The 14739-nt window shown below is 48.8% G+C and overlaps 1 protein-coding gene across 1 annotated transcript; it reads right to left on the reverse strand.

The window, feature by feature from the left end:
- Positions 1-9124: 9124 nt before the first annotated feature.
- On the reverse strand, positions 9125-9844 carry EI90DRAFT_2945073 (uncharacterized protein; the record flags this gene model as incomplete). Its single annotated transcript, XM_039055320.1, has 1 exon — positions 9125-9844. A coding segment is annotated over one exon (720 nt), but the record flags the coding sequence as incomplete, so codon positions are not given.
- Between the last annotated feature and the right edge of the window lie 4895 nt (positions 9845-14739).

Raw genomic sequence — 14739 nt, forward strand, 5'->3', positions numbered from 1 at the left:
TCCCTTTCCTCAGCATGGAACGGTGTTTCTCGATTTACTCGATGCGTACCAAAACGATCTAAATCGTTGGAGCTTTCCATTAGGAATTAATTTCAGAACGAATTCGGAGCCGGTTTGAGTGTTCATCTCGAAGAGGATAGAAAGAATCGATTACAGAAGCCTCGTTTGCAGTATAAAATATCGGAGGGACGGCGAGAGTTTTTCTCAATGCCCCCTTGTCAGGCAGTAAACATAGTGATTAGAGAAGGCATCGGCATCTTGACATTGGCGCAGGGGGCAGGGGGAGTACGTCGTGGTGGTAGTAAACAGAGAGAAACAGTAGGCAATGGAAAAAAAAAGGGAAGACCATAATCAGTCAAACACTGGAGAATTCGAACAACGCAACGAGGCCGGAAGGCCCCAAGATCTTAAAGCCCAATGTTGAGAGTGGGATGTTGTAGAAGCGGGCTGGGTGCGTGGCAACAATTAGAACTTAGACGACGTTTCGTGGGAACAACCCCCCACCCCCCACGACTGGAATTTGTGCCATGCACAAAGTCCGGCTCTCTCTTTCGAGCCTTCGCCGGACTCGGGCCCTCACGGAAGCAGAACGAAGAGGTGGGTAAACGTGTTAAAGCTAATACGAGCCACGAGTCAGTACTCTTTTCCCGGGCAGACTGGAGTAGAGCCGGGCTGATGACACCAATTTACGGCGAGAGAATGATCGAAAGTCGTGTTTGGAAGGTTCGAGCGCTGAGAGTGAAGTTGGGGTAGATGCGAGAATGGGCTAGAAATCCTCCGAATCGTTTAAGGAAAGAAAATCCCCCCCCCCCCCCTCCATTGTTCTTTCAGCGTCGTCTAGTCTGGAACCTAGTCAAATCCTCATGAGACCAGAAATAATTATAGAGCCAACATCCGTGAGGACGTGGGGAAGTACGATAGTATCGGATACTTAGGGGATGTCGATCGGCATGCCATTGTCCCGGCTTCACGAGAACCGCTGACATTTATAGGTAAGATTATATTAAGGATCGGTTCTAAGCCATATCGAACGAGTCATCGCATGAGAATCGCGAGCTCAGTGACAGGTTCACGGCTTCAGCTCAGTTCGAAAGGGACGAAGGAAAAGCGTTCCATTCGTGCTCAATATTGAACCAGACGGCCATGGAAGACGTTGTGCGTCACGGGTGCTGCATTTGCATGTGTCGTGTACAGTACGTCGGAAGAAAGGCGACTCCCCACCATGTTTGGGGCCGAACCAAATTGGTCATGGAGCGCAATCGATCCTGGCCACGGTCTCGGGTTATCATCCTCTGCACACAACTGGTGAACGGGAAACGCCCTATTACGCAGAAAAGTACGGAGATAGGCAGGCAAAAGATACCCTGCGATTGCCAGGAAAGACGATGCTCACTGATAAAGCTTTGTGCTGTGAGTGCAGCCTGAAGATGCAGAGGGCCACCAACCAAACAGGAACGCTTGCATGTTGGAGTGGAATGATGAGGCATTTGCTGTGATAGAGGTCCGATGACATCCTGAGATCAGCTTCGGGTCGTACATGCAATCGGAGGTCAGCAGCCGAACAGGAACATTCGCTTGGGTGCTGAGTATTGTACACAAGAGGCTATGCGACACAGCGCTCACTGTCAGATTCGGAGGTGGAAAAGAGCGGGGTTCGCCCGATTATTACTCATAAATTCATTCCTACGGACTTACTGTAGGGAATTGGCACAAACTCTTTCCGGTAATAAACAGCCAATTATGTAAGCCCGGTGGGGAGTCCGTTATAGTCAATTGGTCAACACAGGGGTTTTTCCTAGAGAAGCAGATGAACAGGTGGCTTCAGTTGACGTAGCCTCTACTTAACTAGTATAGCTTCAGTAAGACCCTTCAACTTTTTTGGCGTTCGGGAGCGGTTCCGATCTGCATTGAATTATGTAAAGAATAAATATGTCTCAATTATCAAATTGCGTTCTCCACTTCGAGTTATCATCGTTGCACTCTGTGCCCGCTCTGTGGCAGCCCTGCGTGCAAGTTGACTGGACATGCAAGCGAACGGTACAGTCAGCCTTGACCCACCCCCTCCATCGTACTCTACACAAGGGAAGGGTGAGAGAAACAACAACCCCGAAGTGCTATGGAGGTTGTTGTCACCATTGGCATTACATGTGCATAAAAAACGGAGTCGTGGGACTTGATCACGCGAATCAGCTGTGCCTGCTTTTGGATTTACATTTTTCTTTTGGTTGAAGGGTTGACCCTCCTCCTCCGAGTCATCAGCTCCGGAGGAGGGTCTCCGAGACCAAATTCCAAATTCCGAATTCATCGTTCTGCCAAACTCCTCTGGATGTTTTCTTATATATAGTTCATTCTCTTTCCTTTCACTTCCTCCCCTAAGCTCCGCGATCGAGAAAGAGAGAGAGAGAGCGTGATGATCTTCTCTACCATTTTACAAGCTCTTGCATACATCGGTCTTATCTCTACCGCCCCTTCGCCATTCGAGGTTGACAATGGTCTCGTTGGGAACAACTTTCCCGAGCTGTTGTCTAATGGCGCCCCCCCATATCAACTTTGGGGATACCTAAACTTCAATTACCAGTTCAGTCCACCGGGTGAAATCCATTTTATCAACGTTACTGAGGGGCGAAGAGTCAACGTCAGGTTTCTCGGGTATGTCGGATATAAGTGAATCTTGTTTAGAGTTGCTGAGTTTCTATACACAGAGGGAATTGGACGGATCCGCATGGCAAAGTATTTGCCAAAATTCTTCCTGGTATCGGTGGAGAACAAGGGTACTTTGATACCGTAAAGCCTCCAGTATTCCATCTAGGTTAGTTCAATTTGCTCTCTAGTAATTCCACCACCGATGGACTGTGAATTGACATTTCCATTTATAATAGATGTTCGACAAACCATACAGTTCGTGAGCGATGGAAGATACGGTTACGTCCAATTGAAAGGTTTCAGACTTGGAAATCTCGGTCCTGCCATCTTGTCAGTTCTCACTCACATCGTTTCTTCTTTTCACAACATTCCCGCAGCTGACCTGACCTGGCTTTTCTTTTCTTTTCTTTTTTTGACCCGAATGTCAGATCCGTTGAGACAGACTCGGCCGATAACCTCAAATGGAACAACCAAATTTTGTATTCCCTTGGTAACTTCTCCAGTACCGGCGTGTCAGCTCCTATCTGGGCGGTGGTGAGTCGAAATCGGGTCTTCCCCCTGTTACCTGCTTTTTTTTTGTTTTTTTTTTGTTGTTCGGTGACTAAATCCTTTTTCCCCCCTTCATAATAGGGACCGCCTGCACTCCCGCCTAAGTGAAGAAAGAGTGAACGTCCGTTTATGACGCAGGGCTCGTGTCCGGCCCGTGACAATCTTGGGCAGTGTTTCTTTCTTTCTTTCTTTTGTTTGTTTGCCCGTCGTACTTGTTCCAAATTGCACTTCTGTGCTCGTGTAAAAAAATATCCATTAGTCAACGTCAACGTTATCCATTGATTTGAGTGCAATCGTAAAAAAAATTAGTAGTCCCTTGGAAGGAACGTCCCGAGTGCAGATACGACAGGCCTAGCTTGGCACATTGGTTTTGGTGGGTTATACTGTAATATCGACCGGGGCCATATATACCTACAAGGTCACTCACTTAGCTGGGCAGGTTAATTAGTGCAACCGCAATTCGTTGATAGTGATTTACATGATCTAACTACGGCCATTGCCATTGCATGATGGGCGATTCATCCGTGTCGTCGACCTGCATGCATACATGCAATATATAGCGGCCGGCAGTACAGTCAATCATGAAACCCTTACAGTAATTTGGAACATGCAACAAGGGGGAAGCAAAAAAAAAGAAAAACGTTGCTCGAATCGTCGTGAGGGAAAAAAGTATTAAGAACCAACAGTCGTTCACTTCTCAACCACTTCATCGTTAATCTTGGGAGGTGCAGATGGTCCCTAATTACAGAGCAGGGAAAAAAAGGGGATGTTCATGAGTAAAAAGGAGTTGCGCACGGGAGGGGACCGATTGATGAATGGAACTCACCAGTGCCCAAATAGGAGCTGACACGCCAGTCTTGGAGAATGTACCGAGGGAGTATATGATCCGGTTGTTGAATTTGAGGTTAGCGGCCGAGTCCGTCTCGATGGATCTGTAAACAAACAGAATTTTAGTTACGACGAACTTCCCCCCCCCCCCTCCCAGAATGTAGAAACGACTGACACGACGGTACTGGCGTAGTTACCAATCTTGTAGCCTGTTAACTGTACGTAACCGAACCTTCCATCACTCACGAATCGAACGGTTTGTCGAATATCTTATATGTATGGCAAATGCAAAAAAAAAAAATTCAACGTTCGACGGAGGGACTTGGAGGAAAGGAAAAAGCATCGACTAACCTACGTGGAATACTCCTGCCTTATCAGTATATCCTTCATCTCCTCCAATACCAGGAAGAACTATGGCAATCAACCGTCCGTTCGTATCTCTCCACGTCCCACTAATCGCGCAGCCAAGAAATGAGTCAGCCACGAAATCGGTTTAAGGTGTCCTTGAAAAAGAAAAGAAAAGGAAACATACCCGAGAAACCTAATGTTGACTCTGACCCCCTCAGTAACGTTGATAGGATGGGGCCGGATCAGTTGGTAGATGAAGTGGATATGACCCCAAAGTTCAGCATCGAGGGTTGGACCCGCGCCACCATTGTTATGATTAGCTATTAAGCTGTTCCCCAGGCTGGCAAGACCTTGGTTAGCTTCGAATGGTGATGCAGGGGCGGCAGCGATGACACCGATGTAGGCAAGAAGAAGTTGTAAAAGCGCAGTGAAGATCATCATCTCTTCTCTCTCGCGTGCGCACTCTCTCTCTCTCAGCTTAGAAGTGGGGAAGAGTGTTTGTTTGAGCAGTGAAGACCAACATTCGATTGAGGTTGAAGTACGTTAGATGATGAATTGATCGCTCGCAGACTCTTGTCCGGAGCTGACGAGAGGTTGTACCACCTATTACTCATCACCTGATCGCAGTACCGGTGTACCAGTACTTACATGCAAAAGCTTTTACGGAGGGGCCCGAAGGGCCCGAGAAGCTCTGGGGTGCCCGTGACCAATTCTTTCAATTACAATACGTCAAATGTATTGCCGGCGTCGTCTTCCGATCCGTCGTCATCGCCGCTGCCGTTGTCGACAACATCTTCACAAGTTTCGCATATTTTCTTTGTTCATTTTCTTATTTACATTCACTTATGTCTCCCCGCTGGCAACATAATTTATTATATTAACCTTGGCATCAGTGCCGGTCGAGTTGTTATTGTTCAAAATGGCAACAGTGTGCAAGGTATGCACAAGTGGGCAGTAAAGGGGGCATGATGAGAAGTGATGGGTGAATGATGGAGAGAGTGTTGATGAGCGACTTATGATCTCGGAGCTGGACTATAAGCGGGAAGCTGAGTCTCAGCTAATATTAAGTTACAATAGTAAAGGAAATAGTAATAAAGGAATGTAACTAACCTCAGTCTCAGCTAATATGCATTAGTCTCGGTGCCAGACTCTCTGGTGGGCTGCGCGTGACCATAGGGGCATTGAATTGATGTGTTGTGTTGTGTTGGTGTTTGTGTGTGCCAAAGCGGATGAAAAAACCATTCTCGAGTCGCCCACCAGAGAGTCTGGTGGATTTCGTACCTCGATTCCACTTTCCAGTTGCACATGACATTCCCTGACTCGAAACCTGAGCTGGAACCCACTGTTTCTCTGTTTTTTCATGTCACCTAACTTGTTAAAATGTACTGATACTATAGACAGGACCCAGAATGTACTATATTATAGATATAGGCATAGGGTGGTACCCAAAACATCCAGCAATATTAGTGATTGGATCCCTTAAAAGTTCTCTGTCTCCCCACCATGAACAGCCGTAGTGAATCGCCAGCACCCAGCATTGCTTCAGATGGTTCCCCGACCCCCAGCAATTCTTCCCCCATTCCTGCCCAACTCCCCACTTTTGCCAAGCAGTATCCAGGCTTGGAGGTGTTGATGAGCGACTTATGATCTCGGAGCTGGACTATGAGTAATGACTCAGTCTCAGCCAATATGCGTGAAGAACTGGATATATTACCTATGAGTAATGACTAGAGGTAATATACATAATATAAGTTACAATGATAAAGCAATGAGGGAATGTAACTAACTAACCTCAGTCTCAGCCAATATGCGTGAAGAACTGAGGGAAAAGGAAATGAATTCAAATGAATGAATATGTCCGTGGCCTGGCACGGGTTAGTCCAAAATAGGCAAAAGAAGGTGTTGTGACTAAGCAGTCACATGGTGGATTCTGGGCGAGTTGCTCTCCCAGAATATTCCCACGCTAACGCAGGAACGTGGCTGTTCAGGTTAACTCCGCTGGAGTACCCTCATAGCACACGGTTCCTCCAACACGCCCACTACGTGTGCGCCCACTGGAACTAGTCCAGGTGAGTTTCCAATGGCTCCTCCAGAGTCATTGTTAGCAATAAGCTGAAATCCTGCTATCCAAAAAATGGACGCCCAGATCACACAAGTCCAATGTGAGACGTTGTCGAAGAAACAACAAAAAGCAAGATAAAAGATAAAAGATAAAACGGGGTTTGAAATCGGTGAGCATCTTCATTCACCCTCAAACAGCCTTAAGCTGTTATCCCCGTGGATCGGCCTACTGATTCTGCTTTTCAGCAAATCTAACTCGGCCCTTGCGCATTCGCGCACTGATCGGTGTTTTCGATCGACATTCCGCATTGATCTCGACGATCTTTGCTCCCCGGTTTGAGGTTTCCCTCAATCTTGTCTCCCCTCGACGACTCTGAGGGTCTCCGGTTGTATGCGGTGCGGGTTTCTTGTCTCTTGTCAATCGGTGTGTCAATTTCGCTCCATCCATGATTTCTTCGCCCACTGAATGATCATCCTCTGATAGATCCTTGGCCTTCATGGCCCTTCCCTTCAAGTACGACGTCGATTTCTCTTTCGGGATTGGATAGGGGCGGATGGGCAGGCTGCCGTTGACATGGCAAGCCAGTGTTCGCGGATCCGGCATCATCGCTGTCGATCCGGATGTTTGGAATGGTTTGGATAATGGAGTGAATGTGGAAGATCGATCCTGATCAGGGATCAGAGTATTTGTTGTGGGATGAATATGGCGATTCCACGAGGTTGGCACAGGTGCGACCTTGCCTTCATTAACCTCTAATTTCCCCCTTGAAGCGTCATCATTCTGACCATAACCCTTATCCTTAGGGCTCATTCCTGCTTCATCTTCGCCGTCGGTTCCCTCTCTTTCCTTTCCAATTCCATATCCTTCGAGAATCTCGTCAAACCAATCCGAGGCAGCAAATTGCCTCATTCTCTCGCTGTGGTCGGACAGCGGTTCTACAGCCGATGGAATATCATCATCGCTGTCTTTCGCCGTCAAGGATGTGCCAAATAGCTCGCCATCATCGCCTTTAGCGCCCACTGAAGTTGCCATTTCGATTTCCGTTGAGGAATGACTTTGGCACTTCGCGCTTGAGTCCATTTTTGGGTTTTCACAACATCCACTTGAGGACTCCTTGGGTTTCTGGCGATAGAATCGATGGTGTCTGAGATCTATGGCGATGGGCTGTTTTGTGCACGCTCTTAGCCTCGGTTTCGGCACTTCAGATGAGTCCGATAGGCCCGCGCTTGAATCTGCCCCGCAACTTTTATCCAAAATGACAGACGAAACTGATCGCCTCTTGCGATCTAATCGACGGTGGATGGACTGGATAGTCTCAGGCTCTAGTGTGCTAGCCTGTCGCGTCGAATCTGGTGTGTTTAAGTGGTCCTCTGGGCCATTTTCGCCCGATTTCATTCTGGGACCAACATCCAAACTAGTGGATGATTTACTCGCATCTGAGCAGCTTTGTCGATGCGAACTGGATGTTGTAGTGATGCGCTGATTCGCGCGAGTGCTTGGCATCAATTTTGATGGAATTTGGAGGTTGGATGGGCGAGTTTTGGTCGATTTGGTGATTTCCGGTGCGCTTATTTCACTCTCATGAGTCTCAGCACCTTTCTCCCCCTCTAAATCGCCGTTCTGACGTCTTCTAACGCCCTTAGATTCTCTCTCTACTCCTTCCCATATCCATATCCCTCTCTTCCACTCATTCACATTCTCTTCCATTCGCTCAATATCGTCAGGCCGCGAGTCTACAGCCGATGGCAAAACTTCATCGCTGTTCTTTGCCGTTGGGGGTGACAATAACGGCTTGTCGTCCTCATTCATATCGCCCACGGAAGGACTCATTTCGATTTCGCCCACTGAAGATGCCGTTGAAGATGTTTCGGGGAAATGTCTTGCATACTTCGGGCTTGAGTCCACTCCGGTGTCTGTGTCTGACCCACTGGACATTTTTCTTTGGTTCTGGCGATTAGGACGACGGGGGGTAGAACCAGTGGTCATAGGCTGCCTCATGCAAGCCTCTCGCATCAAATCTGAATGGTCCTTTGGGCTATTTCCGCCCAATTCCACTTTAGGACCAACATCCGAGGTAACGGACGATTTACTGGAGTTCGAGCGATTCAATCGATGGGGAAAGTTTTCTGAGGTGATGGGCTGCTTCACACAAGCCCCGGATGTCGATTGGGATGATTTGTGATGGACAGATGGGCGAGTTTCGGTTGGTTTGGTGATTTGTGGTGCGTTGTACCCAACTTTTGCACCTTTATTCCCCCTTAAATCACCATTCTGACATCCTGCGATGCCCATAGGTTTATCACCTACTCGCCATTTCCATATTCCCCCTTCCCTAAAATCAACCTTCACCTGCGCATGTTCATAGTTGCCAGTTTGGGTAAACCCGGCATCGTTGTCTGAAGCTGAGTGCGCATCTTCAGCTTTTCCGACATCCACCAAAAGTGGACATATGTTCCCACTTCTGCTGGCCTTTGCTAGCGGTTTTCTATATCGGATCAGTGTTGCACCCTCCTTGTTGAAAATCGTGTTTATTCCTGCATCACAAAGCTTTGTGGTCGATAGCAGGGGATCTCGGAGTTCAGGTGCGTATAAAACATTTCGGAATGTTACTGATTTGTCTCTCCCATTCAGGTGGACCTTTCCGATGATATTTCCGATGCCGCTGGCCTCAATAAAGCGATTATCGGCTACCCATATCGGAGTCGGGGTTTCAAGTTTATGGAAAGAGGAATAATGGGAGGCATCATTTGTCATATGTGACGATGCTCCGGAGTCGATGATGAAATGGATATGTCGGGAACTTCTGCGAGTGCGGAGAGTGTCCTCATCCGAGTGTGCAGTATAGGTTTGGTGAGTCTCAGATTGTTTCCAATCTTGTCTTGTCGTCCAGGCTAATCCTTCAGACCTTTCACCAGTTCCCTGTCCCTTCGACTTCTTCCTCTTTGGGCTGACTCCTTCAGCTCCACCCCCTTCAGCCCAACATACTTCCACCACATGTCCGAATTTTCGACAATTTAGGCACTTCGGCCTCTCGGAAGATTTTGACGTGGAGTTGGCTGACTTCGGTTTATGACTCAGGGGCGACTTCCTTGAAGTCCGTGAATTATCCTGAGATGGAATAGGGGATTGTGTGGTATGGCTGGTAGTGGAATGGGTGCGAGTTTTGAAATGGGTTGTTAATCGGCTCCAAGCTTCGGCTGCCGATGTTAGTCCCTCCAGTAGGGATTTGAGTTTGTTATCAACGGACTTTGTAACTATATGTAGAATAGTTCCGTTGTCATCATCCCATTGATCAAGCGGTGATTGAGGAGGTAAAGATGTTGAAGCAGTGTTGTCAGGGATGGTAGGGTCTGGCCGCTTCCTTTCTCCTTCCGCGAGAGTAAGCAATTTCCGCTTCTTTAGTATGAGCTCCATGCGATACTTCCAAAACTCCCAATTTGAACCATCATGTCTGAGTGATCCGGAGTTTCTAGTAATGCAATCAAAAGCGTTATAGTCCATATTGGAATCCGAAGCGGGAGTTCTTTGGTTTGAGATCTTTGAGCGCTCTGGGCTCATAACCTGTTGATGAGCGACTTATGATCTCGGAGCTGGACTATGAGTAATGACTCAGTCTCAGCCAATATGCGTGAAGAACTGGATATATTACCTATGAGTAATGACTAGAGGTAATATACATAATATAAGTTACAATGATAAAGCAATGAGGGAATGTAACTAACTAACCTCAGTCTCAGCCAATATGCGTGAAGAACTGAGGGAAAAGGAAATGAATTCAAATGAATGAATATGTCCGTGGCCTGGCACGGGTTAGTCCAAAATAGGCAAAAGAAGGTGTTGTGACTAAGCAGTCACATGGTGGATTCTGGGCGAGTTGCTCTCCCAGAATATTCCCACGCTAACGCAGGAACGTGGCTGTTCAGGTTAACTCCGCTGGAGTACCCTCATAGCACACGGTTCCTCCAACAGGAGGCTCACCATGATTATCTGTCCGATAATGAGAGCATTGTCAGGGATGCGTCCAGGGTAGAGGGGGTCTGGATGTATCGCCCAGCAGAGAGGCCCTCGGGGGGTGTGAACTGGGTATGCATACTGGCAGGTCTGGGAAGGGATGGCAGTCCCTGGCCACTCAGACTGAAGTGGAGAATGTGTTATTATTATTAAAAGGGGAAACTATACTACTTACCTGAAGTGGAGAATGTGAGAAGAAGGTTACTTCTTTGGTTCCCACTTCAGGTACATTTATGTACATGCGGCTTGAGTCATATGACGAGTGCCATGTCATCCTTGGAGACAGCCGCGGCCATCTGGGTGTCCCCGTGGGGGATCCTGAGAGCGTTGTTGTGGGGACAACTCCGTGTACCGCAAAAAGTCGGATTCTGCGGAATTTGGCCACAAACACCCACTACATACCCGCTGACACTCCTGATGCTCATTCTATCACTATCCAACACTCCATACACTCATTCCTTATTTTTCCTTATTTTCCCCATCATTCCTGACAACCCCAAGCAAAATTCCCACGCCCAACCACGCCGCCAATTTCACCCCCTCTCCACATCTCAAGAACCACTGCACCAATTGGGATGAATAAGGGCTCGTTGGAAAGCTGGAGACGAGGAGATTGCTGACGGGAGGATAGGCGGGCGCTGTGGCGAACTGTTGCGGAGTTAATTTTCACAATTCCCATTTCGGACCCATTGTCACATTTTCCCCATTCATTCATATTTCTTTTATTGTTTCTTTGTTCCCAATTGGATATTCATCATTTACGGTTGCCTAACGGCCTGTTTACATTTCCCCAGTCCATTCATTCCATTTCCAACATATATAAACTAGATAACAGCTTGTACATAACAAGTGAGTATTGAATAGACCCGTGAAGGGACAAGCATAAGTTGCATCCAGTGGCAAAGATGCCATCCACGACCCTAACGCCCCCTCTGAGCTAGTTGCTCACGTCTAAGACCCCTCACATCATAATACTCAGCCTTGACGTCCAAGAGAGACATAGGTGAGTGTTTGTTTGAGGTTTTTGCAGACTCAGTAGCACCCACGGACCAAAACCCGGCCCAACGAACCACACCCGCACACACTACCACCCTCCCCCTTCTCTCTGTCTTGAGTCTAGGCGATAGACCCGTTACAGCGTCCGCTGCATGTGCACGTGCTGGGCACAGTGGGAAGCCGTCTGGGGTGTGTGGGCCAGACGGGTCAATGGTACATTGATACAGAGGAAAGTGGTCCATGTGGATAGAAGGAATAAACAGAAAGAGAAAGATGGGAAGAATGAAATAAAGAAAGGAGAAGAAAGAGGGGGAGGAGAAAGAGGGAGAGAGGGAGGAGGGGGAAAGGAGAGGGTGTGGTGTGGCTGGGTGGGTCCGGGTGGACCCGGGTCAGGCGGGTGTGCCCTGACAAGCATTCAGACAATGGCAGTCGTACAAGCTCTCAAAGGAATCCAGGAAGCAGGCCTCACATTGGGTCTCCTGGTAGATTTCATCAGCTTTAGAACTGAATCCAAAGATGTGGCAGAGGACCAGTTGATAAGCGCTGAACGTGCTAGCCTGATATGCTATGATAATCTCCCAGATATTCTAGACAGGTGGAGAAAAAGACATAGGGGCCATGGATATGGCCGCGCACGGAAGGATATGTTGGAGTGGGCTATCAACAATGTAAATGAACAAGCGTGGAGGGAAATGGACTGCATCAAAAAGTACCTAGAGTCAAACAAGTCTGGGTTTGAACTAGAACATATTATCAAGTTTAATCCCATAGATATGATTAAGATCATTCAGGATAATGCACATACTGTTTGGAGCATCCTGCAAAACATAGCGTGGCTGAAGAGGCAAGTGCTGGAAAATAGGACAAAATCCCCCAACATGGTGAGCAGGCGCAGTTCCACCAATGCTTGCAAATCACTTATAATTTCACTCTACACCAGACCATCCTCATGATGGTATCAGCTGCAGCATACTGTTCCTCAAATGAATATTGCCAGCTTCAGCAACTTTTGTCACTGGACATGCGTGCAAATGGTGTCCCGGTTTGGCTCTTTGATGCCTTTCATGCTCTTGGGATTAGCATGAGCTATTCATGGTCCTCAAGAGCAATTGATATTATTGGCAAGCGACAGCTAGAGCTTGTTCAGCAGCTTGCAAGTCCAACAGCAAACAATGGTGGCGTACTCTTGCTGTATGACAATATAAATCAACGTGAAAATGTCTACTCTCAAAGGATCAGCAATCAATCCTGTTTCTCAAGCGGGACTGCACTTACAATCATTGTTAGAACCGGGCGGAAACAGACGACTCCGGAGTGGAATCGGAGACTTAGCGTAGAGGGACCTTGGCCTCAGCGACTCAAGCGGAGTGCTGTGCCATTGCTGTTTGTCCATTTGGTCCTTAATTTCACAGTAGGTGAGCAGGAAGTCTCTAGGGGGCATTTCAGGTCGATTTCGGACTAAACCAAAACGAGTATGTACAAGCGCCGATATATATAATGGAAGGGGCAAAAGCACAAGGAAAACAAAGGGTAACCGAATCGGAACGAAGATGTCCAAACGGGAACAAAGGGTAGAGGGAGCGGAGCGGTACCGAAGGTCATAAGGCTGTCAGGGCATACACCCTGACCTAGCCCATACCTGCATCCACACCCGCACCCGCAACCGCACCCGGCTGTTGCACTCCCCGCGCGTGCCCTGTGCCGGACGCTCAGTGCGGCCGGATGGCCCGGACCTCGGGTCTCGGGTCTCATGTGACTTCCGGATATCTCCGGAAGTTTTCGATGTATTGTGGCCACTGTGGGAAGATGAGAAGTTAACTTCCTTCTCATCTCTGACCCACAGTAGGCAAGTTGTATATACTTGCCTCTCTTCTATATATCATCTCTGACCCACAGTAGTTGTTGCCCTGGATAGGGCTGTTCATAGGTCAGGCTGTGGACCATAGGGGAGGGTCATGGGGACCCAGGAGTTGTCCCCTGACAAAGGCAGGACCTGTGTGTCAGGGCACACCCGCCTGACCCGGCTCCACCCGGCCCAACCTGACCCGGTACCCCGCCGGTCCACCCCTCCTTACCTCCTCCCCCTTTCCCTTCTTCCCCCTCATCCTCCCCTCCTCAGTTTCTCCTTATCTTACTTCTCCTTTATTCTCTCTTTATTCTACACGGACGACTTTCTCTGTATCAATGTACAACTGACCCATCTGCAGCGCGCCCACCATGTACCTGGCCCGGGCACCTCGGGCGACTTCCCGCTGTGCCCAGCACGCGCGCCTGCACTGGATACCCTCGGGATCTCCCACGGAGACACCCGGGTGGTTACGGCTGTGTGCGAGGGTGACGTGGCACCCGTCATGTGATCCAAGCCGCATGTATATAAACGAACCTGAAGTGGGAACCGAAGAAGTAGCCTTCTTCTCAACTTTCCACTTCAGGTAAGTAGTACAATATTTCTCCTTTAATAATAATAACAACTTTCCACTTCAGTCTAAGTGGCCAGGGACCGCTGTCCCACATCGGGCCTGTCAGTACGCACGCCCGATCCGCCCCCCGCCAGGCTCTCGGTCCCGGACGTTATACCCGGACCCCCTCGACCCCGGACGAGTCCCTGACACTGTGATACGTCCGAAAGGAGGTAGGGAGGGCGAGGCCCAGAGGGGCAGGAGGATGAGGGGAAGTGGGGATGATGACTAACTGGCTAGAATAGGAAGAAGCAGTAGTCCAAATAGGGATGAGGGGAAAACGCGAGAAATACATTACAAGTGGCGAGAGTGCCGAAGGCGATCTGTGAAGCTTGGGGGTTGCGGAGGTTACGGAGGTTACGGAGGCGGGGTTGAAAGTCCGAGGGATATTGGCAATGGTGTTTACGTAGTATGAGGTCACCAATGCAATGGACTAAGACCGAGGTGGAGTCAAAGTCTGAGGTAGGGACTATGACGGAGGCTCGGAGTAAGGTACGAGCGGTGTCCGAGTGCGAAGTACGGAACAGCGGTGGAAGGTCGTAACTTGGTGGAAGGGTGGCGGAGGAGTAGCAGAGGGAGGAGAGAGGGGAAAGGTAAGGGAGAAGGAGTGGTGGAAAGAAGAGTAGTCAGGTCTGAAGGTGAGTATCGGAGCGGACGGAGATAGGGTCGGAGATGTAAGGAGGAGGTGTGTTGCCAGGACCGAGGGTGAGTATCGGAACGGCAGCGGTAGGTTATGACTCCGGAGGTGAAGAGGGTGGAGGTCCGGAAGTCGGGTCGGGGTCGGGGTCGGGGTCGGGTCAGGACTGGGACTTGATGGTTCTGCTCTCAGCCACTGAGGGCCCA

The sequence above is a fragment of the Cantharellus anzutake genome, assembly GCF_015039405.1.
Source record: "Cantharellus anzutake strain C23 chromosome Unknown EI90scaffold_121, whole genome shotgun sequence".
Taxonomy (NCBI): Eukaryota; Fungi; Basidiomycota; class Agaricomycetes; order Cantharellales; family Hydnaceae; genus Cantharellus; species Cantharellus anzutake.